Source organism: Macaca thibetana, chromosome 20 (assembly GCF_024542745.1).
Source record: "Macaca thibetana thibetana isolate TM-01 chromosome 20, ASM2454274v1, whole genome shotgun sequence".
NCBI lineage: Eukaryota > Metazoa > Chordata > Mammalia > Primates > Cercopithecidae > Macaca > Macaca thibetana.
The window spans coordinates 63,556,919-63,584,398 of NC_065597.1; the positions used below are offsets into that span (position 1 = coordinate 63,556,919).

Sequence of the window (27,480 nt, forward strand, 5' to 3'; positions counted from 1 at the left end):
CACCTTCAGCTGTTTGACCTTCTCTTTTCAGCATCTGGACAGCTCCTACATATTTCTTCAGCTGGACTTTGAGCACCTCGTTCTCTCTGCAAGTACAAGAATGTTAAAATATATATATTTAAAAAGTGACAATGTGGACCCACAGGAGGGGGCAGGGGTGGGTGGTGAATCTGTGCAAAGAAAAGCACAATTTGCATCTTATAAATGTTAATCTATTCTCATGGTTTCGAGATCATCATGAGAGAAGGCTGTGTTACCACAGGTATGTTTGCAGAATACCTTCAAGAACTGTTCTTTCATGAGACAGATAAGCACCAATTGGTTCCAGTGTCCACAAATCCAGAACACAGACACAGGCTGTACTTAGGCTGTTTGAAGCTACCCATCTATCAGGTGCCTATTCAGTGTCAGGAACTCTAGTCTTCTATCCATTTACAGAAGCATGTACTGACTAATGTGCATTCACTCTGGGGAATGTTCTTAATATTTTTATCAACTGTGACATGTATTAAACACTTATTATTTGTCAGGAGTCATGTCAAGTGTTTGTACAGAATCTCCTTGAATCCTTCCAAGGCACTAACACAACCCTCATTTTACAGCTAAGGAGGCTGAGGCATAAAGAGAAGCAGTTGGACCAAGTCCACACCCACCCCCATGTAAGATTACACTAAGAAACACAGAACCCAGGGTATGACAGGACCCCACCTGCTGAACTCACTCCCCAGGTACACTGGCTGACAACGGAACGTGAGGACCAAGGGGAAAAATCTGCCATTTGTTGAGTATTTAGACTTTACATATGTCTCTTTGAACCAAGCATGCATCCATTCATTCATTCATCCATCCGTCATTCAGCAGAAAAATGCACAGTGGCCTGCAGTAATCTCCATATTTTACAGGAGAAGAGTTGGACAAATAAGGTTTCTGACCAAGGTCACCAGGAAAACTCACTAGTAAGATCTGAACCCAGGTTTCCCTGCCCCCAAGGCCCACAAGGACTCTTCACCATCTCCTTTGAGATTCAGATTTGGTGTCTGACCATCTCTACCAGAGGGAGCTGCCTCTTGCACATTTTCTATTTCTGCCCCCACCCCCTACGCCTCAGGCCTTGAGCCTAAGTGCCTTTAAATGTGCTAGAGTATTTTTTCTTTCCTTGCAATGAAAAGAGCTGAAGACTGGTTTTTTTTCTGTGATTATAAAAATAAAAAACGCTCATTGCAAAATAATCAGAATACATTTAAGAAGAAAAGCAAAAACATGCTAAGACCCCAACATCTTGAAATAAACTCCATTAACATTTTTATATCCATCCTATTATTTCTCTAGGTGCACACACACATCCTAAACAATTTTAGGGGGATGAAACCTCCTTCACAATGCTTTAATTTTTGTGTGAATGTTTGAAGGCTTTTTTCCCCTGTTTACTGTTCCACTCAACACTTCCCCATGGTAACCAATGGCAAAAACCTAGTATATACCTTTCAGGCCTTCCTCCATGCTCTGACAATCACTACCAACCCAATACACTCAGAGTCTCTATGACAGAATAGTATAAATGTTTCTGAGATTGGGACGTCTCATTTAATAATGCACCACAGTAAGCCTCTCACTCAGTCTATTTACGGATGGAAATACCACCCACTGCTATAGATACGCCAAACACTGACTTAGTTGAAAAACTTGAAACTGCTCATCCCTGGTGCCGAGTGTCTGTTTTCAATGCATCTGACTACATCCCAGCCCATGACAACAGCACTTTCTTTGTATTTTGCTTCTCTCTGCTGTATTGTGGCAGAAAAAAAACATCAAGATCAAACTCAGACACTACCGTAGACTTAGGCATCACCTGAGAACTTGACGTTCGTCTCCGAAGCTCTGGAGAAAGAAAACCACAAGGGAGTCCCTTAGTTATCCCCTCATCCCAGACAAAGCCTGTCATGGATGCCTCCACAGGTATCTGTACTTTCTCCATCTGTGACATGAGTTGCAAATGTTTGAAACGAAATAACAAGTCCTTAAAATGTTTGTGGGAGAGAAAATCTTCCCTGATGGGGATTATACAGGATGTTTTTTGTTTTGTTTTGTTTTTGAGATGGAGTCTCACTCTGTCGCCCAGGCTGGATTGCAGTGGCATGATCTCGGCTCACTGCAACCTTAGCCTCCCGGGTTCAAGCAATTCTCCTGCCTCAGTCTCCCGAGTAGCTGGGACTACAGGCACACACCACCATGACCGGCTAATTTTTGTATTTTTAGTAGAGATGGGGTTTCACCATGTTGGCCAGGCTGTTCTCAAACTCCTGACCTTAAGTGATCCGCCCGCCGCAGCCTCCACAAGTGCTGGGATTACAGGTGTGAGCCACTGCACCCAGTCTGTAGAGCATGTATTCTAGGATTCCTATAGCCAGAATCTCATTGCTCAGCCCAGCCTATTCCTAATCTCCACATGCGAATTCAAGTCACATATCTTAAAGCCAGGGAAAGAAAGGCATTTATACACATTTCTAAACAATAGTTCATGGAAGAACATTTTCCAAGAGGCCCCATGACCAACAGAAGTCATATCAGTGCTTGGAGGTCAGGTCTCCTCTCTCATTTGCTGCCAGCTGTCAGGCCAATCCTCCGCTTCCCTGTTCATCTTCAGCTCTGGGGCCAGCACTAAAATGTTTCAGATAGCTGCTTTTCTTCTGGTCTGAAGAAATCTTTTAATACTGTGTTCAGATTCTATCTAAAATCACACCTGGCTGGGTGCGGTGGCTCACATCTGTAATTCCAGCACTCTGGGAGGCCGAGGCAGGGGGATCATCTGAGGCTAAGAGTTTGAGATCAGCCTGGTCAACATGGTGAAATCCTGTCTCTACTGAAAATACAAAAATTAACTGGGCGTGGTGGCAGGCGCCTATAGTCCCAGCTACTCAGGAAGCTGAGGCAGAAGAATCACTTGAACCTGGGAGGTGGAGGTTGCCATAGCCGAGATCATGCCACTGCACTCCAGCCTTGCGACAGAGCAAGACTCCGTCTCAAAAAAAAAAAAAGAAAAAAAGAAAAGAAAAAAAAGTGTTGCCAATGTGGAGTGTGGCAGAGTTGGACATCTGAGATGTTTGCACCTTCCTTGAAATTCCTCCTTGCTAGCTATGAAGTGAGAAGCAGCACAGCACCAAGACTCCCTTATAGGTAAAAGATGTGCCTCATTCCCAGAGATCCATACATGTATAGTGGGAAATATGCTTTTCAATCTGCAAGATATAAGCACCTGCCTCTGAGTAGGGCACTTAATATTCGAGGTGTGGAAGACATGCTCACATTTTACCTACACAGTAACCCTACAAAACAGGTTATTATTGCTGCCATTTTTCTTTTTTTTTTTTTTTTTCTTTTTTTTTTGAGACGGAGTCTGGCTCTGTCGCCCAGGCTGGAGTGCAGTGGCGTGATCTCGGCTCACTGCAAGCTCCACCTCCCGGGTTCACACCATTCTCCTGCCTCAGCCTCCCGAGTAGCTGGGACTACAGGGGCCGCCACCACGCCTGGCTCATTTTTTGTATTTTTTAGTAGAGACAGGGTTTCACTGTGTTAGCCAGGATGGTCTTGATCTCCTGACCTCGTGATCCGCCCGTCTCGGCCTCCCAAAGTGCTGGGATTACAGGCTTGAGCCACCGCGCCCGGCGCTGCCATTTTTCTTACTGCCTTCTGAAGACCAGGAGTGGTGGCTCATGCCACCCACCTGGGAAGGCCAAGGCAGGCCCATCACTTGAGCCCAGGACACTAGCCTGGGCAACATGGTGAAACCCCATCTCTACAAAAGATACAAAGATTAGCTGGGTGTGGTGGCATGCACCTGCAGTCCCATCTACTTGGGAGGCTGAGGTGGGAGGATCGTTTGAGCATGGGAGGTGGAGGTTGCAGTGAACAAAGACCTAGCCTGAGTGACAGAGTAAGACCTTGTCTCAAAAAAAAAAAAAAAGGAGGAAAGAAACTGAGGCTCAACGAGGCTAATTGAACTATCCAAAAACTGACAACCAGCAAAGGCAGAGCCACAGTTCACTTCAGCCTCTCCATGTCTATGTCCCTCTCCTCTCTGCCACATACTTGGTGTCTAATTAGATCACCAGCAACACATCATGAGGTTGGTTTTACTGTGCCCATTTTGCAGATGGGAAATTTGAGGCCCAGAGGGTCTAACACACACTCCAACCTGGGATTTAAACCCATATCCTTTAACTTCAAAGTCTCCTATTACATCATAAATGTTTAGAGAATTAAGTGAACAGGGCAACATTGAAAACGTAAGGCCTAGAAAAACTCCATGAGAAAACGTGTGCTCATCAGCACAGGTCTGCAGAATCTCTTGGGTGGCTGAGACTACTGTGCAGATGTGAACAGGATCCTCCTGACCAGCTAGCTTTGCTAAGAGAGGCTAAGGAACTTTCCTCGAGTTATGGAGCTCAAGCTTCTGCTGCCAACCTCTTTAGACATCTCATAAATGTAAGCAGTTAGTCACATGCGAGCTTTAGGAAATATGAATCAACAGCCCCAAGAACTGTAACCTTCTGACCCAGCAACTCCACTTCTAAGAAACTGCATTCAGAAAAGAAAGAAGTCTCAAAACCATATGCATGAGGATGCTTTGAATATAAAAGAAACTGGTTGCAAATTAATTGTCTGACAATGGAGGAGTGGGTGGAAAAGTTATGGTGCATGCTCCTATAATGGGATGCTATAGGATTGTCAAGGCTATGATAAATATGTATGTTTATCCCCAGGGATAAATATTATATATATATATATATAGTCACACTGATATACCATTAACTGAATGCAACAGAGTATATTTACTCTAACCCCTTATATCTATTTAGATGGATATATTTGCACTGGAAATGTAGAGACCACAATGTTAACAGTGCTCATTTCTAGATGATAAAATTAATTGGAAATTTTTCTTTAATTTTTCAGCAATGCACTTTACTAGAGCACTTTTTAAAATGTATTAAGAGGTTAGAAATACTCACCCCCAGGCCAGGTGCAGTGGCTCACACCTGTAATCCCAGCACTTTGGGAGACCGAGGTGGGTGGATCACCTGAGGTCGGGAGTTTGAGACCAGCCTGGCCAACATGGTGAAACCCCGTATCTACTAAAAATACAAAAATGAGCTGGGCCTGGTGGTGCACGCCTGTAATCCCAGCTGCTCGGGAAGCTGAGGCACAAGAATCACTTGAACCTGGACGGCGGAGGTTGCACTGAGCCAAGATCACACCACTGCACTCCAGCCTAGGAGACAAAGTGAGATTCCTTCTCAAAAAAAAAAACTACCAAATCCTACAGTAACATCACACCTAATAATGCTAATAATGAAAGGCTGAATATTTTCACTCAAAGACCAAGAATGAGTCAAGCAATTCTTCCCTCAGCACTCCTATTCAGCACAGTAGGGTCTAGCTGGTGAAATAAGGCCCTCCCCATCCAAAAAACATACAGGTTAGAAAGGAAGGACTAAACTTTCCCTCTTCACAAGTGACATGACCGTCTGCAAAGGAAATCCCAAGAACTGACAAAAATGGTCATAGAATAACCGAGTTTTTCAAGGTCACAGAACACAGGGTCAAATGTAAACATTAACTATATTTCTATACACTACCAATGAACAATCAGAAGGCAAATTACTTTTAAAAAGAATCATTTATAACAGCTCCAAAAGATGAAATACATTCATATAAATCTAACAAAATGTATCCAGGATCTGCGTGCTGAAAACTGCAAAATACTAACAAAATAATCAAAGAAGAGCTAAATACCTGGATATACCAGGTTCATGGCTTAGAAGACTCAAAAGAATTAAGATGTCAATTATCCCCACATTGATCTATAAATTTAATGAAAGGCCAATCAAAATCCCAGCAGGATTTTTTATAGATATAGACCAGCCAATTATAACATTCATATGGAAAGACAAAGAAACTAAAATAGCCAAAATCATTTTTGAAAAAGCAGCACAAAGCAGGAAGACTCACACTGCCCAATTTTAGAATTTCCTGTAAAGCTACAGCTCTCAAGCCAATGTCATATAGGCAAAATGACAGACACGCACCAACAAGACAGACCGAAGAATCACAGAATAAACCCATACGCACACAGTCAAGGAACGTGACGGAGGTAGGAAGGCGCTTCTGGGGAAAGGACGGTCTTTTCCACACATGATTTTGAATAACAAGACATTCAGATGCAAAAAAAAAGAAAACTTCAACCAATACTCACAACTTATACAAATATTAATTAAAATTGGACCACAAAGAAATGTAATTTAAAACTATGAAAGGTTTAGAAGAAAATGTCAGAGACAATCATACCTAACCTGAGTTAGACAAGGAAGAGTTCTTAGATATAATACTAAGAGCATGATCCAGAGTAAAAAAAGAGTTTAACTGGATTTGCTTTGTGAAGGACTTTTATTTTTATTTATTTATTTATTTATTTATTTATTTAAAGACAGAATTTCACTCCTGTTGCCCAGACTGGAGTGCAGTGGCACAATCTCGGCTCACTGCAACCTTCACCTCCTGGGTTCAAGTGATTCTCCTGCCTCAGCCTCTCAAGTAACTGGGATTACCAGCACCCACCACCAGGTCCAGCTAATTTTTTTATTTTCAATAGAGACGGGGTTTTGCCATGTTGATCAGGCTGGTCTCAAACTCCTGTAATGGAATGTACGTAACGGAATACTTACTCATCAATACAAAGGAATGCACTATTGACACATGCAACAACTTGAATGAAACTCCAAAAACATTATGCTAAATGTTTTGGGCGCAGTGGCACATGCCTATAATCACAGCACTTAGTGCGGCGGAGGCAGGAGGATCACCTGAGCCTAGGAGTTTGAGATTAGCCTGGGCAATAGAGCAAGACCACATCTCTAGAAAAAAATTTTTTAGGGCGGGCACATTGGCTTATGCCTGTAATCCCAGCACTTTGGGAGGCCGAGGCAGCTGGATCACCTTAAGTTAGGAGCTCGAGAGCAGCCCGGCCAACATGGTGAAACCCCGCCTCCACTAAAAATACAAAAATTAGCTGGGCATGGTGGCAGGCGCCTGTAATCCCAGCTACTTGGGAGCTTAAGGCAGGAAAATCGCTTGAACCCGGGAGGCAGAGGTTGCAGTGAGCCGAGATCGTGCCATTGCACTCCAGCCTGGGTGAAAGTGAGACCTTGTCTCAATAAATAAATAAATAAATAAAATTAATTTAAAAATTAGCTGGACATGGTGGCATGTGTCTATAGTCCCAGCTTCTCCAGAGGCTGAGGCAGGAGGATCACTTGAGTACAGGAGTTGCAGGCTGCAGTGAGCTATGATCGCACCATTGCACTCCAGCCTGGGCAACAGAGCAAGACTGCAATTCACAAAAAAATAAATTAAAAAGGTGTTAAGCAGGGGAATACAGACATGCTATGTGGAAAAGGCAAATGGAGTCAGGGGTGGAAACAGAAGAAGATGGAAGACAGGAGGCCATTACAGTCATCCAGGCAAGAAACAATGGTAGCCAGAACTGAGAGGACCCAAGTGGTAGCCGTGGAGATGGAGACAAGTATTCAAATATTCGCCTGTCCAATTCCAGAAAGCCTTGCCAACTCCCTCCCACTCCCAGCCCCAAACAGGCCTGCTGGCTACCCTGCAGATTTCTCTAAAAGCATGGGAACGAAAGCAAATCACTGAGTAGGTGGCAAGTACCTCTCAAACAGCTTCCAATGACTGCAATAATTAATGTTTGTAAGTCAAAGCAATTATGCCTGCCCCAATGTCAGAGTAAACAACCAGCAACCCCAGACAGCACTACTCAAAGGAAAATTACTCACAACAAAACTAACGAACCTGTTAAGTACATTTGGTAATTCTCAGGCATGAAAACACCACACTAAGATATACCTATGGGAATTATCCTCTCCCTAGATGCAAAAAAGCATGGCTCGAGGGGACATCATGTCTACTGTCCAGCAGGTACTGAGTAGGCATCGACCATAACCACACCCAACTACAAGAAGAACGTGGCCCAGTGGCCAGGCTATCCAAGACCATGAGGACTACCCCAAAATAGGCACCAATAAAAGGCAGGAAGGGAGGCATAAACTGCCTGGCTTTGTGATGCTTACAGCCACTCCTAAATCTTCAAAGGTCAAGTTCACTGCAAAATAAAAGAGTCAATGTTGAAAAACCATTTTTCCCGAACTGTACATATTCCTGTTAGTCTCTTCTGACCCCAACTCCAACCCCGCCACCTTTCCTAAGGCATAAGAACTCCTTTAGCCTGTTGCTGCACTGAGCCTAACATGCATTCTTGCACTGTCCTTTACAGAACACGTTTGCCCTCCCACACTCGAGTAATTGTCACCATGAAAATGATGCTAGTTTTTGTCCAGCACTGAGTGGGGGAGGAGAGAAGGGTAGAGGGGTAAGCAAAGCTTTTTAGATGCCTGCAGACTGAGATACCTACAGAGGAGGTAAGTCATGTTCCTGGCAAGAGAAGCTGACGAGTGGCAGAGCTGGGATTCACACTCAGACAGTGCAACTCCAGAGTGAAAACCAGACCAGTCCTCTACACCAGGGGTCCTCCATCACTGTGGCTGTCAGAAACCGGGCCACACAGCCAGAGGTGACTGAGCAGTGACCAAGGGTGAGCGAGCAGTGAGCAAGTATTACCACCTCAGCTCTCCCTCCTGTCAGATCAGCGGCAGCCTTACATTCTCATGGGAGCACGAACCCTACCGTAAACTGGGCATGCAAGATCTAGGTTGCACACTCCCTATGAAAATCTAATGTCTGATGATCTGAGGTGGAACCATTTTATTCGAAAACCATTCCACCACCCCGTCCCCATGAAAAAATTGTCTTCCATGAAACCAGTCCCTGGTACCAAAAAGGTTGGGGACCACTGCTCTACACCATTTTTGTGAAACAATCAATCCTAAGAGGGCGTTAGGAATAACCCAGTCACCCAGCACCTCTGACACTGAGGGGGTCAGGGCAAGAGGGAAAGCAAAAGATACCTTCCAGATTATCTTCCCCCAGCGTCATCTTGGAAAGGCGGTTCCCAGGTTCTACCCAGGCTGCTGCCCCGCTACCCAATACACCGGGCTCTCTAAGCTAGACCCGACTCCCTCCCCTCCTCTTGCAGTTGTCAGGGCTCCCAGAGTAGCTGAGACATTCACCTAATATAGCCCCCCACCTCCACTCTGGGATTTGGCCAATCATAGCTCTTCCCTGTTGCCCATACCAGCCGAGCTCTTTCTACCACGTTTGTCTTTGCTAAGGTTGATCTGATTCTCTATCTGCAACTCTCCCATCTGCCCCAGGTCCCTGGTGAACAGCTACAAATTTTGCAAGTGTCTCCTCAAAGGCCCTCTTCTCTCTGAAGTCCTTCCTGCCAACCCTGCCTCCACCACATGGAGCTTGTGACAGCTCCTTCCTCTGCCCCCAGCATATTCTAGACAAGCTTCTCTCTTAACAAGTTTCATACTTTATTTTTTATTTATTTATTTATTTTTTGAGACGGAGTCTCACTGTGTCACCTAGACTGCAGTGCAGTGGCGCGATCTCAGCTCACTGCAAACTCCACCTCCCCGGTTCACGCCATTCTCCTGCCTCAACCTCCCGAGTAGCTGGGACTACAGGCACCTGCCACCACGCCCGGCTAACTTATTTATTCATTCATTTATGTTGTATTGTTAGTAGAGATGGGGTTTCACCATGTTAGCCAGGATGGTCTTGATCTCCTGACTTCATGATCCACCCGCCTCGGCCTCCCAGTGCTGGGATTACAGGCGTGAGCCACCATGCATGGCCAAGTCTCACACTTTAATATCCCTGGCCTGTGCTCATCTTCCCCTATCTAGAGTATGAGATCGTTGAGGACAGTGGCCGTGCCTTATTTCTCTCTGTACCATGAAATATTGCCCTCGTCCATAAGGAAATGGAGGCTCAGGGTGGTTAGTGACCTGCCAAGGTCAATCAGGAGTGGAAGTGGAATTGACATCGGGGCAACTCCAAAGCCTCTACCCGCCGGCGCTAGGCCAGGGTCCTTCCAGATGTGGTCAGAGGATGGACGATCTCTATAATGAAGGGAGCAGAGGAGCTTCTCCAGAAAGCAAATCTCCCCATAACCCTGCCTTTCCATTCCCAAGCAATTCAGCCCAAAGCTATTAGACGTTAGTTAACTTACAAGGGGGTGGATCAATAATTAAATATATTACAGACAACTGGAGCCAGGTTTCTTGTTATTGGAGAAGAGAATAACAAATACATCAAGTAAGAAAGTGAGAAGTCAATGGTGATGTTGGACTGGGATTGAAGATATCAGTGCGAACTCACAGGCCCATTTCAAAAGGACACAGAAGCCAGCTCATAAGAGTTCCCACTGATAAATGGGATGGATGGGACAGATTCAGCTTATAATCCATTACTATCACTGTTTTGATGCTTGGATGCTCTGAGACAATCCAGGCATCAAAACAGTGATAGTAACGGATTATACGCTGAATAAAATAGAAACTGATGAATCCAAAATTAATTAATGGAAAATTTAATGCATAATAGGATATTTAGAGGTCAAAAATCTCCCCACAAAATATGTATTAATTGCAAAGGGGAAGCTCCACAGTGAAGGAGCATAACAGACATCATTTTAATCAGAGGATCAAAGTTAACATCAGGAATGGAACAAACACAAATGAAAGCCATGCACCACCTGCCAGGATGCACTAAAGAGATGCATCGCCTCTGTAACATTCCTACAGATGCATAAACTCAATCTCATCAGAAGGAAACATCAAGCGAACCAAAGGCACGGATATTCTGCACAATAAACTGGCCTATCATCTTCAAGAATGTCAAGGTCATGAAAGTGAAGAAAAGTGACAACTGTTCTAGACCGAAGAGACATGAAAATTACATGCAATGTGTCACTGTGGACTCAATCATTTTGCAAGAAAAGACACTGCTATGACTACTGGTTAAAGTTGAGCATAATGTAAAGATGAGACAGCAGAAATGTGTCGATGTTAATTTTCTAATTCTGATTGTTATATTGCTATTACAAAGGAGAATGTTTTGCTTGTGAAACACATTAATAGATTCGGGGTGAAAAATTAAAAAGTAAAAAGCAGATTCCCAGGCCCCTCTCTGTAATCACCCTCTAGGGGTGAAGCCTGGAATCTGTATTTTGGCAAGCCTCCAGGACACTTCCGGGCCACTCTGTCACCTGGGAGCCACTCCCTGCCATATGCCCTCCTGCCATATCACATTCATAACAATTACTGTTCAGAAAACAGCGGTACCTCCCACGTACAAGAAGTCTGGGTAACTTTCCCTTTCCTTCCAGTTTTTTCTAATAAGACAGGGCAAGGGCTGCCAGGGGACTCAAATACCAGGATATCTGCATTCCTCCTTGGCTGTTCTCTGGATGAAGCTGTGTGGCATCTCATCTCTGCCAGCTGGAGGGGGTGGAGAATGGAGCTGTAAAAAGCTTGTCTGATTTTTAGTGCTCTCTCCCCCGTTACCATCATTGCACTATTTATTTTATAAACCCCATCTCATTAGCCACCTGGTAAATCCCACTCAGAATGGCACACTGGCCCCTGCATTGCACATCCAGAGCCAGAGAAACAGCCCAAACAAGCCGTCACTCAAGAAGGTAATTAATTACAGATGACACACACCCAAAATATCCTCAGTGCAATGGAAAAATCACAGGGTTCCAAACTTAATAGCCGGAATCATACTTGTCAGTCCCTCACTCAAAACTTACATAAGTTACTCCCCAGGCACAAAGAAGGCAGCTCACTTCAGCCCTTCTGTGCCATGAAAAAATGTTTGCTTGGAGGTCAGACAGCCCTGATGGGAATGCTTGCTCTGCCTCTGTGTGACCTTGGGCAAGTCGCTTAACCTCTCTGAGCCCTAGTTCAGCATGTATAAAATGGGATGATGAAAGTACCTACCTTCAGAAACTACAGAGAGAATTAAAATAAGTATGTGTGTGTATAAATACGTGTAAAGTGTCTGGCATATGGTAAGTATTAAATAAATGTTAGCGCTTATTAATTCATTGTCATCATCATTACTCATAAATTGCAAACCAGGGCTCTAGTGTCATTATATTCCCAATCAAGGAGGCCTATTTTCTCCTAGGGAGTGAGGACTAGGGAAACACTTGGAATAATGCTCAAATTATCACCTGGACATATTTCCAGGTCAGGCATCAAATGACTGCGTCCTCTTCCCCAGCTCATCCGTAGCTAACTCCCAGGGCATGGTGGATTCAACCTCACCCCTTCAGAAAATAATTATCCGATTTCCCTCAGCTGCATCAGGTCCCCTCGAGGGATATGGCATTTCCCAAAATAACGGGAAGGTGAGGGAGCCTCTCACGGACTGAACTGGGCTTCCATGGAAGCCAGTGTGGAATACCCTGAGGTGCCGCCAATGTGACCACTCACCTTTTGGAGGAGTGAACGCAGGAGTACCACTGCATGCAGAGGTAAGTAAACACAAGTCTGGCAACCCAAATAAACACCCTCAAAAAAAGGGGGCTGGAGGCGGAGAATAGGCAAGAGAAACTACTATGAAATAGAAAATTGTTTCCCGACAGGCCCCAAGAAGAATACGGAGCAGCAGATGGAGAGAACACAACTGGGAACCTATCCCGCATTTTTTTTTTTTTTTTTTTAACAGAGTCTCACTCTGTCACCTCGGCTGAAGTGCAATGGCATGCTCTCGGCTCACAGCAACCTCCGCCTCCTGGGTTCAAACGATTCTCCTGCCTCAGCCTCCCAAGTAGCTGGCATTACACGCATGCACACCCGGCTAATTTTGTAGTTTTAGTAGAGACAGAGTTTCGCCACGTTGGCCAGCCTGAAACTCCTGGCCTCAGGCGATCTACCCGCCTTGGCCTCCCAAAGTGCTGGGATTCCAGGCATAAGCCACCGCGCCTGGCTGTGTAACAGATCTTTCAGAGTCCCAGGCATAGAGGGGCGAGGCAGGTAACAGAAGATTGAAGCATGCCAGGGGACACACACAGGGGCACCTTGTGAGTGGTGGCAGCCACGGCAAAGTAAAGAATGTGTGCCCATTGTCCAGGACTCGAAACCAGGCACATGGGAATATGGCCCTGTGTGGCCAGATCTTCCAACTCTTCAAGAGCAGCTGGAAGTCCGGATTCCTCTGGGACCCATCAGGTCTTGAACCAGTGATTGACTCATTTTTCAAACATCTCACGTGCCAAACAAAACACAGCTGGGAGCCACCGTCGGCCCCAGCCACGGAGTGCTACCTCGCTCTCGACTTTGACCTCTTGGCATTGAGTTTTGCCATCTGTGAGACCAGAAGTCTACTTGCTATAGTGTCTCTTTATTAGGCCAAAAGGAGGTGGATTAAAAGCCTTGAGTTCCTGTCAAAAACACATATTCTGAATCTAATTATGAGGAAACAGCTGACAGACCCAAATTGAGGGACGTTCTACCAAACAACTGGCCAGAAGAGGGACCCCCAAAAAAAGTCAAGCTCATGAAAGACAAAGAAGCTGTGGAGGGATTCCAGATTAAAGAGACAGGACCCTTCGGTACAATGCCTGATCCTGGACCAGATCCGAGCTCAGTCAGAGACTAGCCATGAAAGGTGGAATCGGCCCCATTGGTGAAATAGGAATACAGACTAAACATCACATCATAATACTGCACCGGTGTTTCATCTCTTGCTTTTTATCATCACACTGCAGTCATGTAAGAAGGAATCCTTGTTCTTAGCAAATTATCTACTTGAGTATTTAGGGGTAAATGGTCATGATGTTTGCAACTACTTCTTAAATGGATCAGGAAAAACGTTCGTATGGATACACACAGATATAAATACAGATAAATCTATCTCAAACAGAGCAAAATATTAACAACTAGTCACTCTGCAGGAAGAGCACACATGGGAGTTCTTTTTTTGTTCCTGCAATTATTGAGCAAATCTCAGATTACTTCAAAATAAAGATTTTTTAAAAAGAAATTCCTCTAGAAATGAAAAGCTCCCAACAACAAATATACATACATATATATATATATACACACACACACACACATGTATATGGATTTATAATAATGGCCCATGCAGTAAGGGTTAAAAGGGTTAACTGAATAGCTCATAACTGCTACTATAAAGCCAAGAAAATTTGTTTGGTCAATATAAATAGAGCATATTAAATATTAAATAGTATCTGGGAATAACAAACCCCATCTACTATTATTACTTTGATAAATACTGGGGTTTTAAGGGGTGCAGTTCACCTGTCTCCTCCATGACAATTCCAGCAGAGGCACTGACAGAACCTAGGAAACACTTTGAGTGACATTTGGGAACAAGGAGGTACAATCGCTATTATCTTGCAACTTGCATCTGACCTCAAAGGAGTCCCTTTCCTACAGTGCAGGGGCATGGCATCTGGGGACTGCAACTGCTGTGCAGTTGTTGTTCCCAATAACGGCTGGAGGGTGAGATGCCCTGCATCTGAATACCAAGCTGAAAACTCAATTTGGCTCTTGCACAAGTCACAATAGTCTCGTCAAATCTCGGCCTCTTGAGACTGCAGGCAGAAACACGGACTGCGAATGCAGCAAGGATAAAAACATAACAACAGAATACAACGATGCAGGCCACGTAGCAGACAGAGAGAGAGAGAAAGGTGGTTGAAGGAGGGGGATCGTCACCACGTACCCAACAGGAGAACCACACCCCACATGTTTGCAGGACAAGCAGAAGGAAGACAGACAGGAAAGAGGGAAAGAAGGTGGTTTTTAAATTTGGTGCAAATAATTAAAAATCAGGACATTTCCCTTAAAGATCTAGGTTTCTCTTGAAAAAGCCAAGTGTCCGACCAAAGGTGCCTGGCCACCCTCAGAGCAACCGGGGCTGGTACTAAGGACCTGACGCCCCTTTAGACCAGCCAAGTACTCTCCAGTTCCCCCAAAGATCCCCCCCCCACACTCCCTAGTCTCTCACATGTGGCTGATTTATTCACTTCCGTTATCTGCCTGGCCCCTGTAGGAATTCCAGTTTGAGACCCGCTACTGCATATGAACTCTGGGAGTCCTACAAATTCCACAGGCAGCTGTGGACTGGGAATTTCAAAGCAAGGTATAAAAATTAGGTAACCACAGGATTCTAAGTCCAGGTTCATACAAATAGCCTTTCCTGTGGCAGCTGATGGTTTGGCAACCACAGCAAAACTGCCACTGGCACCCTCAAACACACACTTGCCCTTGACACAAACCAGTCCCAAAGGATCTAGCCAAATAAACCACATTTCTGAGGAAACACAATGATTTTCCCCTTGACAGCTAATGCCTGCAAGAGTTGATACAGCAAAAGGAAAACAAGACTCCCTCAAGCTGTCTGACACTGCTGCTAGTCTACGCTTGAGTAAAACATGTTTCTGCTGTGTTCCATTCCAGCCCATGCCTTGGGGATGAATTATGGAAGAACTACAGAAGGCATTTCTAGGGACTGTCTGTTCTCTGGCCTCCAGGCTCCCAGCTCAAAACTCAAGAGAGCCAAGACAATGTACCTGGAAGCCTCTTAAGACGGCTTTTTACAGGTCAGTGCCCAAGCGTGAAAGGATTCTGTGGTTTCCAGGAAGCTAACAAGGCACAGGGAGTTTGAAGACCCTGAGGGAACTGGATGCCATTTGTTTACAAGGTAAATCGGAACTCTTGGGAATAAGGCTACCAGCAGGAGGCTCTAGGAGATCTGAACCTCTATTGATTTTGTTTGTAACAAGGCTGTTCCTCAGCCATGACCTCCTGAAAACCAACAACTCTGGGCCTGCCTAGTTTCTATAGCCCAACATTCATCCCAGTGCCTGGCATGCAATTCAGCCTCAAGGACCGTGTGATGACATCCAAACTGAAGCTAACATACAAACCTTGTTTGGATCCTGATTTGGGAGGAAATGGTTATAAAAGACACTTTAGGAACAATTAGGGAACTGTGAATATGAACCGTATGTTAGATACTGTGGAATTACTGTCCTTTTTCTCCAGCAGAATACTGTTACAGAAAAGGAGTTCCGATCCAGACCCCAAGAGGGAGTTCTTGGATCTTATGCAAGAACGAACTTAGGGTGAGTTCGTAAAGTGAAAGCAAGTGTATTAAGAAAGTAGAGGAATAAAAGAATGGCTCCTCCATAGACAGAGCAGCCCCGAGGGCTGCTGGTAGCCCATTGTCATGGTTATTTCTTGATAACATGCTAAACACAGGGTGAGTATCCCCTTTTAGACCATACAGGGTGACTTCTTGATGTTGTCATGACATTTGTAAACTGTCATGGCAATGGTGGACTGTCACATAGCAGTGGGGATGACCAGAGGTGACTCTCATCGCCATCTTGGTTTTGGTGGGATTCAGCCAGTTTCTTTACTGCAAACTGTTCTATCAGCAAGGTCTTTATGACCTGTATCTTGTACCGACCTCCTATCTCATCCAGTGACTTAGAATGCCTTAACCATCTGGGAATGCAGTCGAGTAGTTTCAGCCTCATTCTATCCAGCCCCTATTCAAGATGGAGTTGCTCTGGTTCAAATGCCTCTGACATTACTATAGGGTAACGCAGGAGAATGTCCTTGTTCTTAGGAGAGAAGTCAGAAGAGTTCAGGGAAAAAGAATCATAATGTTTCAAACAACTTTCACATCACTTAGAAAAAGTATATTTACATACACACATACATATCTATACACAGTATGCATCTCTGTATGTTTGTGTTTATTCATTTCTTTACTTAGAAAAACAGTGAGAAATGTGCAAAAAAAGTTGGTAAATCTAGGTGGAGGGTAGGTATATCCAAGTTTATAGTACCAGGACTTTTCAGCAGGTTTGAAATTTTTCAAAATAAAAAGGAAATTTAAAAACAAACAAACAAACAAACAAAAAACAAGTATTTGGCTAGGTGCCATGGCTCATACCTGTAATCTCAGCACTTTGGAAGACTAAGGCAGGAGGATCGCTTGAGCCCAGGAGTTCAAGACCAGCCTGAGCAACATAGGGAGACTCCACCTCTAAAAACTAATTTAAAAATTAGCCCAGTGTGGTGGCACACGCCTGCACTCCCAGCTACTGGGGAGTCTGAGGCAGGAGGACTGCTTGGTCCTAGGAGGTTGTGGCTGCAGTGAGCTATGATCTACTGCACTCCAACCTGGTTGACCCTGTCTCTATCCCTACCCAGAAAAAAAGAAAAAAATAAATGTTTGAATAAATACATCCACATGCAAGGCCCATAATGTCCTTTTTTTTTTTTTTTTTTTTTTTTTTTGAGACAGAGTCTCGCTCTGTCGCCCAGGCTGGAGTGCAATGGTGCAATCTCAGGTCACTGTAACTTCCGCCTCCCAGGTTCAAGCAAGTCTCCTGCCTCAGCCTTCTGAGTAGCTGGAATTACAGTTGCACACCACCACACCTGGCTAATTTTTTTTTGCATTTTTAGTAGAGATGGAGTTTCACCATGTTGATCAGGCTGGTCTCGAACTCCTGACCTCAAGTGATCCACCTGCCTCGGCCTCCCGAAGTGCTGGGATTACAGGTGTGAACCACTGCACCAGGCCTCACGATGACATTTCTATGTCCCATTGAGGGTAAACAGATGAAACTCAGGCTAGGGGTAACTGGTTGGGGGTGGTGTGGAGCTCCTGCCACCTCAGTACTATTCTGAGTGCTGAAGGAATCACTATCTCAGCCCTCCCAAGAGCCAACTGCAGCATCCTAGCTGGGAAGCTCTGCTCTGAATGAGCAAGCCTTAGCAGCCATCAGAGTAATTACTTTTGTGAAGCAGAATGAGCTCTAATCCACTGTAATCAATTGGCCTATTACCAGCTGCCTGTTCACCTTCAATTTCACCCTTGCTGGCAGCTTCCTTCCTTTGTGCTTTGTCTGGTGGGATTATTATTAAAGGGGGATTTATTAGTATTATTTTAAATGCCTGTTTAGAAAGAGATTCTAGAAAGACGACAGTGACAGCAGCATAATTTTTTAATCTCTCAAAATCCCCATAAAAAAAACTAGGCCGGGTACAGTGGCGCACACCTGTTATCCCAGCACTTTGGGAGGCCAACACTTTGGGAGGCCAAAGCAGGCAGGTCACCTGAGGTCAGGAGTTCAAGACCAGTCTGATCAACATGGCAAAACCCCTTCTCCACTAAAAATACAAAAAAATTAGCCGGGCATGGTGGCACATGCCTGTAGTCCTAGCTACTTAGGATGGTGAGGCAGGAGAATCGCTTGAACCCCAGAGACACAGCGTGCAGTCAGCCGAGAGCCCCCCGCAAATCACCAACAGGTGCTCCCTGGAAGGAAAGTGAAAGGAAAAGAAATCTTGGGGCCCCCAAATCATCAAGCTAAAGGGAAAAGTCAAGCTGGGAACTGCTTAGGGCCAACCTGCCTCCCATTCTATTCAAAGTCACCCCTCTATTCACTGAGCTGAACGCATATCTGATTGCCTTCTTTGGAGAGGCTAATCAGAAACTCAAAAGAATGCAACCATTTGTCTCTTACCTAGGAACCTGGAAGCCCCACTTCGAGCTGTCCCGCCTTCCAGACTGAACCAATGTTCATCTCACATATGTTGATTGATGTCTCGTGTCTCCCTAAAATGTATAAAACCCAACTGCGCTCTGACCACCTCGGACACGTGTCATTAGGTCCTCCTAAGGCTGTGTCATGGGCGCGAACCCTCAACCTTAGCAAAATAAACTTTCTAAATTAACTGAGGCCTGTCTCAGATATTCCGGGTTCATAAAAGCATGGTGGGCCACACTGAGAAGTGCAGTAAAGCCAGGAGATCTTTCCTCTCCCCTAGCAGATGAGCGCAAGGAGATCCACAGTAACCCAGGCCCACCTCCACTGACCTCCCAAAGTGCTAGGATTACAGGAGTAAGCGACTGTGCCTGGCCCTCACATGCCAATAGTTTCATCTATTCTCAGCAATCATATTGTTGTAGTAGTGTTATTCGAAAACTTTATAGATATCTACACACAGGAATATATATATACTCACACATAGACACACAAACATAATTTTAAAATATCTCATCATTTCACGAAAATTTCCCAAACACAGTATTATACGGTTATTTATTTACACTCTTTTATATATTTAACCCACATACAAAGCATCTCAGGGATACATGGGATAATACACCTGGAATGATCCATAATAACTCATTTGCTTTCTGGCACAATATAGACATAATAGCCTCAGAAAAAATAACACACTATTACGATCAGAGCAGGAACTCCAGAGAAGCCCATGTGTCATCTAGTGAAATATGCTCCTTCCAAGTCACACCTGCACAACTGCACAGAGAAAAGAAAACACTACTCAAGTGAGAAAACTACACACACTGTCTGATACTCTGGATGCTGAAGACAGGCAATCACCACTAAGAGCATTGCCCATGCACGATAATGCAGAGGCCTGGGCCATACCCTGGAAGGTCCTGTTTTGACTCATCTCTGATCTCCTGAACAAAAAGTCAGAAGGCCTATCAAGCAAGTTTCCCAATTGTTGGGGGTTCCGTGTTTTTTCCAGGACCGTGATGGAACATTCAGGACATCTGGCCCCTTGTGTCCTGGGTTGACTCAACAGATGACGAAAGCCAGGCTGGTTTTGTGAAATCTGGGGACATCTGGGTGCCGTCCTGACTGAGGGTTGTATTCCATGGAACAGAGAGCAATACGTCTCTAGCATCACACTCCAAGGAGCATGACTTAAACCTCCCACCTCTTCTAGCTGCTAACAGTTTACATGCCTCTCCCGGCACCGGTGCCCTTCCAACATAACAGCCACCCCCAGATCATAGCAAATGGAACATGAGCAAGGGAGCCCAGAGGAACCCATCAGCCCCTGCCCCGGGCCCTGCAACCACGAGATGCTCATCCTGCCAGGGTCCCTGTGCGTCTTGTCCCCTGGAGCCTGCAGCATCTGTAACCTCCAGCCTGGCATTTCCTACCCTGGCTCCCTCCCCCATGCTCAGTGACTACTGATCATATGAAAACTAAGATGACACAGAGCCTTCACCCACAACGCCCGACACAGTGAGGACAACGAGGTCTAAGACCAAGTAGACTATGGGTTATCACTAGCCAGCTAACCATCTCTGCACAATAGCTGGAGAAAAGCTAGACAAAAAACAGATGCCAAAAAACTATCACCTCTAGGCACACAGTATTCTCCCAACAAGAACCTAAGCTCCGTGAGGGCAGGGGAAATTTCATCTGATTGTCAGACTACTGTCTCCCCAGTGTTGAGACCAGCACCCTGCCCACAGCAGGCACTTGGCAAATACTGACTGATTGAAGGTAAGACAGTTACAGACAAAGCACCAGATACAGAATTCATTCACTCATTTTAAAAGACTGGAAAAAAATAATTGTATCCTGTTAATATAAAAAAACCACTGAACTGCATAGGTGGGTGGGTAAATTGTAAGAGATGTAAATCCCATCTGAATACAGCTATTAAAAAATTAACAGTAATTAAGCATCTATTCTATACCAGGCATTGAGACAAGCACTGCAGCTGTGAGAGAATATGACAAGGTCTGCTTGTGAAGATGATAGGTGTAACTTTCATTAAGACCTACACAGATAAATACGCACACGTAGGGAGAAAGACCACAGGAGGGTCATGACAACCTAGTCACATCTCGATAATTAAAATGGAGCCATAAAAATCATGTAACTGGCATCACATACAAGAATGTTAATGATCCAGCCCAATTCCACTCTCCTCCTCCTACTCTACAGCTAAGTAAACTGAGGCTATGAGTAGGAAAGCAGCTAGACACACCCGACAGAAAAGTGAAACTGAGATAAAAATCACCCATAAGGCAGGAAGATTGCTAGAGGCCAGAAGCTGGAGGCTACAGTGAGCTATGATTGTGTCATTGCACTCCAGCCTGGGCAACAGAACAAGACCCTGTCTTAAAAAACAAACAAACAAACAAAAAAAAAAAACGTTATCAGGGGACACACTGGCAAAGAGAAGACTGTGTAAGGACTAGTGGTAAAAGGCAGCCATCTACAAATCAAGGAGAGAGGCCTCAGGAGAAACCAACTGTGCCAACACCTCGATCTTAGACTTGCAGCTTCCAGAACTGTGAGAAAAACATTTCTGTGGTTTCAACTGCCCAGTTTGCGGCATTTTGTTATGGCAGCCCGGGCAGAATGATAGACATTAGTAATGTCTCTTCTCCCAGCTTTTGACAGGGGCAGGTTCAAATCTTGGCTCTGCTGCTTAGCAGCTCCAGTCCTTAGACAAGCTGATAACCCTTCTGTGGCCCAGTTTCCATTGATGTGAAATGGGAATAGTGAATGTTCCAGAAACTATGTCTAGTCAGTCCTCAGTATCTGTGGGTTTTATATCTGTAGATTCAACCAACTGTGCTTGAAAATATTCAGGAAGAACATACAAAATATCAGTACAAAAATAGAAAAGAATACAAATAAAAATCCAAAATAGTATACCAATTATTTATATAGCATTTGCATTATATTAGGTATTATAAGTAATCTAGAGATGATTTAAAGTCTACCAGAGGATGTGTTTAGGCTATTTACAAATACTGTGCCATTTCATACAAGGGACTTGAGCACCCTTGGATTGTAGTATCCAAGGTGGGTCCTACCCCATGATACCAAAGGATGTGTCCGTGTGTTGTTTTAGTGTGAATTGTGAAAGATATTGGCTACATCTGAGTGTTGCTATCAAATGTTGATTCTCCTTTGTTCTCAGTGATTTAAATTTGACAACCTGGGGATACACATTTCACTAGGTTTATGACTGAGGCAGTGTGGTGTGGAGGAAAATTTGCAGGTCCTGGGGTCGGGCTGTTCAGGGTTTTTTTGGTTGCTATTTTTGTTTGTTTGGTTTTTTGGTTTTTTCTTCTTTTTGAGATGAAGTCTTGCTCTGTCGCCCAAGCTGGAGTGCAGTGGCACGATCTCGGCTCACTGGAAGCTCCACTTCCCGGGTTCACGACATTCTCCTGCCTCAGCCTCCCGCGTAGCTGGGACTACAGGTGCCCGCCACCGCACCCGGCTAATTTTTGTTATTTTAAGTAGAGACAGGGTTTTATCTTGTTAGCCAGGATGGTCTCGATCTCCTGACCTCATGATCCGCCCACCTTGGCCTCCCAAAGTGCTGGAATTACAGATGTGAGCCACCGCGCCCAGCCTGTTTTTTGTTTTCTGAGATGGACTCTTGCTTTGTCATCCAGGCTGGAGTGCAGTGGCTCAATCACAGCTTACTGTAGCTTGCAGCTCCTGAGATCAAGCAATCCTCCTGCCTCAGCCTCCTGAATAGCAGGTACACACCACTACACTCGGCGAATCATTTTACTTTTTGTAGAGACACGCTCTCCCTGTGTTTTCTGGGCTAGTCTCAAACTCCAAGAGATCCTCAAGTGATCCTCCTGCCTCAGCCTCCCAAAGTGCTGGGATTACGGGTGTGAGCTATTATACCACACTTGACCTCCCCTCTTCTTATAAGGGTGTTGGTCCTATCATATTACAGCCCCATACTTTCTTTTTTTTTGAGATGGAGTCTTGCTGAGTCACCCAGGCTGGAGTGCAGGGTTACCGTCTCGGCTCACTGCAACCTCTGCCTCCAAGGTTCAGGAGATTCTCATACCTCTGCCTCTCAGGTAGCTGGGACTACAGGTATGTGCCACCATGCCTGGCTAATTTTGTTTGTTTGTTTGTTTTGTATTTTTTAGTAGAGACGGGGTTTCATTTATTTGGCCAGGCTGATCTCAAACTCCTGACCTCAAATGATCCACCTGCCATGGTTTCCCAAAGGCGTGAGCCACCATGCCCAGCCAGCCCCTCACTTATGACCTCACTTCACTTCAATTAAATCCTTAAAAGGCCTTTCTCCAAACACAATCACATTGGGAGTTAGAGCTTAATATATATATTTGGGGGGTAGGAGGAAATAATTCACTCCATGACAAACAGTGACCCACTTCTGGCCGGGGCCAAATTTGCCTGCTACAAATTTATAAATAGAGGAAGTTTATAAAAATGCAACCTAGTAATAGATCAGTAAAAATTTAGATAATCCCTGAACATAAACCCTAAAAACAGAATAATCCCCAAATAATTATTCCCAAGCCAATCTCCCTTTAGAAATCACATAAGCAGTAAATGAAATATAATTAGCATTGCTTGTGAGACTTCTCAGGAGAGGACACTAAGCTGTTTACTAACTCTCCTACCTCGGGGACAAGAGATTGGTTTTTTGTTTTTTTTTTTTTTAATAGTAACAATACTTCCCATTTATAAGACCATTTTCTTCCCCCTAAAAATCCAAAGAGCAAAAATGCCAAACATAAAATCTCCTTCAACATGCTGTTTATTACTAAGAGGAGGGGAGAGCTTAGCAACTTTCAAACAAGCCACGCGGCACAGATCCCACATCCAGGTCATTTGATAAACTTCTAATCTTTTTATTGTTCATCATTTATAAAGCACCAACAGCATTATCACATGGAAAATAAACCTATTCCCTTGAACGAGCTTTGAGAATTCTTTTGTGCTGGCTCAAATGCTGCCTTGAAAGCTGGTGAACACCACAAGAGGTTGGTTTGTCTGTCATTGTTAATTTCTCTTCCAGCCCGGCTTGGGTCAACAAAGGAGCTAATGCTGCTGCAGAGTTGTCCGAAATCCCGTGATAAATCTCCCTACCTCCCATCTGCCCGGAGTTCACACAGGCAGCAACAGCTAGATTCTCTCGCCCTTTCCTTTGGGCAGAGGTCGAGGCTGAAAATCTCAAACGACGTATCTTGCCAAGATGGGACTGTTTTCCTCTTGCCCTGAGTTTCTGCAGTCAAAGAGGTCATCAGGCTAACTGTGTACCCACCACCTGCTCTCTTGATGAGTTTCACTCCACCAAACCTCCCACATCATCATTCCTGCAGCTCAGAAGCACAGGGGAGATACTCCAGCTACCTCCCAGGAGACACTGCTCTGTACCAGTAGTGCACCAGTGAAGCATCTTTCTGCCCTCTGGAGAGGGAGTTAACAGGAACTTGCGGTTCCCAATGATGATCTTGGGTTATATTCAGACTTGCTTCTGTAGAACCACTAATAAGAAGCAGAGGGGGCCGGGGGCAGTGGCTCACGCCCGTAATCCCAACACTTTGGGAGGCCAAGGTTGGGGGGACCACTTAAGGTCAAGAGCTTGAGACCAGCCTGGCCAATATGGTAAAACCCCAACTCTACTAAAAATACAAAAATGAGCTGAGCGTGGTGGGGCATACTTGTAATCCCAGTTACTTAGGAGACTGAGGCAGGAAAATCACTTGAACCTGGGAGGCAGAGTGAGCTGAGATCGCACCCCTGCACTCCAGTCTGGGCAACAGAGCGAGACTGTGTCTCTAAATAAATAAATAAATAAATAAATAAGAAGCAGAGGGGCAGCAGCACCCATCCAAAAGTCAAGGGGATCAAACTGCATTAAGTTATAAGCAAGGAAACATCTCTGCAGGCATCTCAGAGGTTGGAAAATGAAGCCTTCCCTTTTCCCAAACATTAGCATTGGCTCCAGAAGCAGAAGGTGTTTGGCTCCTGGTTGACAGATACAAGCTTCTCCTGGATGGGACGTAGAGGAAGCTATGTGACAGAATGGGAGAGAGTGAGAATTTGGAGCCAAAAGACACAGATTCAAGACCTCACTCAGCACTTGGGCACTGATGTCAGGGAGTAAAACGTAGAGTCCACAGGCAAATCCAGCCATCACCTGCTTTTGTAAATAAAGTTTTATTGAAACACAGGCATGCCGTTAGAGCATATAGTATCTGTGCCTGCTCGTGAAAGCTGATCACACAAACTGGGTCATTCTTGTCACACCCAACTAAAACAGAGTCAAACAGCCGGTAGGGAAAAGCACTCAAGGAATACAACATCACTCCAAGAATGTAACTCTCTGCAAGCCTGGCTGTTGGAACTGCCTGTTGGAACTGGAACCCACTTTTATCTAACAGCTACTGAAACTGGCTGCAATTCTAAGACTAGCTTTATCTACCGCAGTCACTCACCAATCCGAGGTTGTCGGCTCCACAGAACTTACCGGTGCCAATGAACTTTCTTGCAGAGCAATGTGTAACATTCCTGCTGTTTAGAAAACCTCCAACCCTCTCTTTGTTCTTTGGACCTACCAAAGACCACCTGATCTGTGTGTACACCCTGAATTCCAATTCTTGCTTCCCAAATGAAACGTTTTAAATGTAGATTCATCTCTATATTTCATTGGACTTCAACACTGCTTTCACACTACAATGGCGGAGTTGAGCAGCTGTGACAAAGACCATATGGCCCACAAAGCTGAAAATATTTCCCATCTTCACACAGAGCACTGACTGACCCCTGCCCTGTGTGCCACTTCACATCTATTACTTTACTTCTTCAAATCTCAGTGCCCATGTTACTTAAATCGAGAATGGCTTGATCATCTGTCCTTCCTATCTCGAGGGATGATAAAAGTCAAATTCATTTATCAGAATATCATGTGAATGACAATGACAATTCTTTGAGCCCTTACTATCTGCCAGGCAGTATTCTAAGCACCTTGCCTGATTTCATGTAATCCTTCAACATTGCTAAGAGGAAGAGAATATTATAAACCCATTTTATAGATGAGAACACTGAGATTCAGAGAGGTGAAGGATGGTGACCACGATGACCCTCTGCCAGGTGGTAGAGCTGGGATCCCATCCAAGCTCTTCCTCCATTCAGCATCCCCTTCTCTTCCTGGCCCTGGGGGACACAGAGGTATTGGAGGTACCGCCCAGCAGAAGAGTGAAATGACAGATCTCAGCCCTGCACTGACACCTTGTCACCCTCTGGCCTGTCTCCACCTTTTCCCTCCAGTCTCGCCCCTCTCCTCCTCCCTTCTTTTTCTTCCCATCTTGAATTCCCAAGAAGAGTTTGCCATCTTCCTTTTCAGAAACATACGTGGCCTACTTCTCAGTTGGTAAGCAAAGCCAAACAATGACAGCCACCAGGTACCGATTTGCATTTCATTCTTAGGCAACACTTCATGTTGTTAAGTCTGTAAGAACACTTCTAAAACAGAGAGTAACACTTCCAGAATAAAGACTCAAAGCTTTCGGTGTAATTTAGAAAAACACATGTGTAACGTAGAACACCACCACTAATAAGCAGCAGCGGGAACGTCTGCTGGGAATCTCAGAATTCTCACTGCATCCTCGCAAATGCCCTGTGAGGCCTGGGATTCCCTGGACAATGGAGCCCAGAGAGGTCAGGGAATTGCCTGACAGTACACAGTCAGTAAGCAGCAGAACTGATTATCAAAACTAGGTCTTCTACCAGATCTAACAATTGGGCCATACCACCACTCCACGAGACATCAGAGGCTGAGTACATATAACGATCATTAGTGAAACAGGAATGCACCCAAATGCTGTACAATGCCCAAGCTAGGGCCTCCCTATCCTTTCGGTCAGGAGAAATCCATCTACTCTTCAGTTCCCTGTCCTGAAATCTGGGCTGCCTGTGGCTGTTGGCACTTGCCAAGGTTCCCCAGGGAGGGCAGCACTACCCCAGAAGAGGGCTACATCCCTGAACCAGCCTCTCCACTCAAAGATAGAAACCCACCCACAGCCTCTGGAACATAGCTACGGCCAGAGCTGGGTGCTCAGCCGACCTCCTGCCCTCCCTCGAGCCCTCCCTCTGCACCACAGGCTCAAAATGTGAGAATCTTCTACTAAAAAAGTCCATGCTTTGGTATGACTTCAGAACCACACATTTGCTGCTATCTGACTCAGGATGATCACAAGATGGGAATAACTGCATGTTTTCTCCCTCCCTTAAAAAAAATTAAGCCTTTTCAGAAAGGTTTAGGGATGCAACAGCAGACCCCAGAGCTCGGTTCCATTTGGTGCTCTTAGTCATCACGTGAAGATGGTGTGGGCAGCTTTCTGAAACCTCCAATTAGCAGCAGGAATATACAGCTCTATAGGAACTTCTCAGCTCTCAAAGAGCCTGTGTCAACCAGGGAGGAGGGTGAAGCTGTCCCACAGGGTCCATCAGGAGCTAGAGAAGGAATCACAGACCACAAACAAGCACCTGGCCCAGTGAAAGGCCCCTCCAAGCTCTCCTCCAAGCTGCTATGTGATCTAAGATGTGTAAAATCACGCTGCGTCCCTAACACCCGAAACATGCTGGCCGGAATTTTTCTCCTGGGCTCCAGGGCATCAGTAAAACCTACGGCTCTCTCTCCAGCCATCAGGGCCTCGGGAACATCTCGGAGGCACTGCAAACAGCGCGCACGCACACACTCACACTCTCACACTCCTCACTCACACACTCCCCACACACACACACTCTCACACTCCTCACACACTCCACACACACACTCACACTCTCACACTCCTCACACTCCTCACACACTCCAC

At 45.1% G+C, this 27,480-nt stretch overlaps 1 protein-coding gene across 5 annotated transcripts in view; it reads right to left on the reverse strand.

Annotated features, from left to right (window-relative positions):
* The window catches only part of SNX29 (sorting nexin 29), a 586,208-nt gene that overhangs the window by 370,735 nt on the left and 187,993 nt on the right, over nt 1-27,480 (reverse strand). For all 5 annotated transcript variants that reach the window (XM_050774079.1, XM_050774080.1, XM_050774082.1 and 2 more), the window contains one exon: nt 4-86. In XM_050774079.1, coding sequence (XP_050630036.1) covers nt 4-86 — 83 coding nt within the window. The remainder of the gene's footprint in view (nt 1-3; nt 87-27,480) is intronic.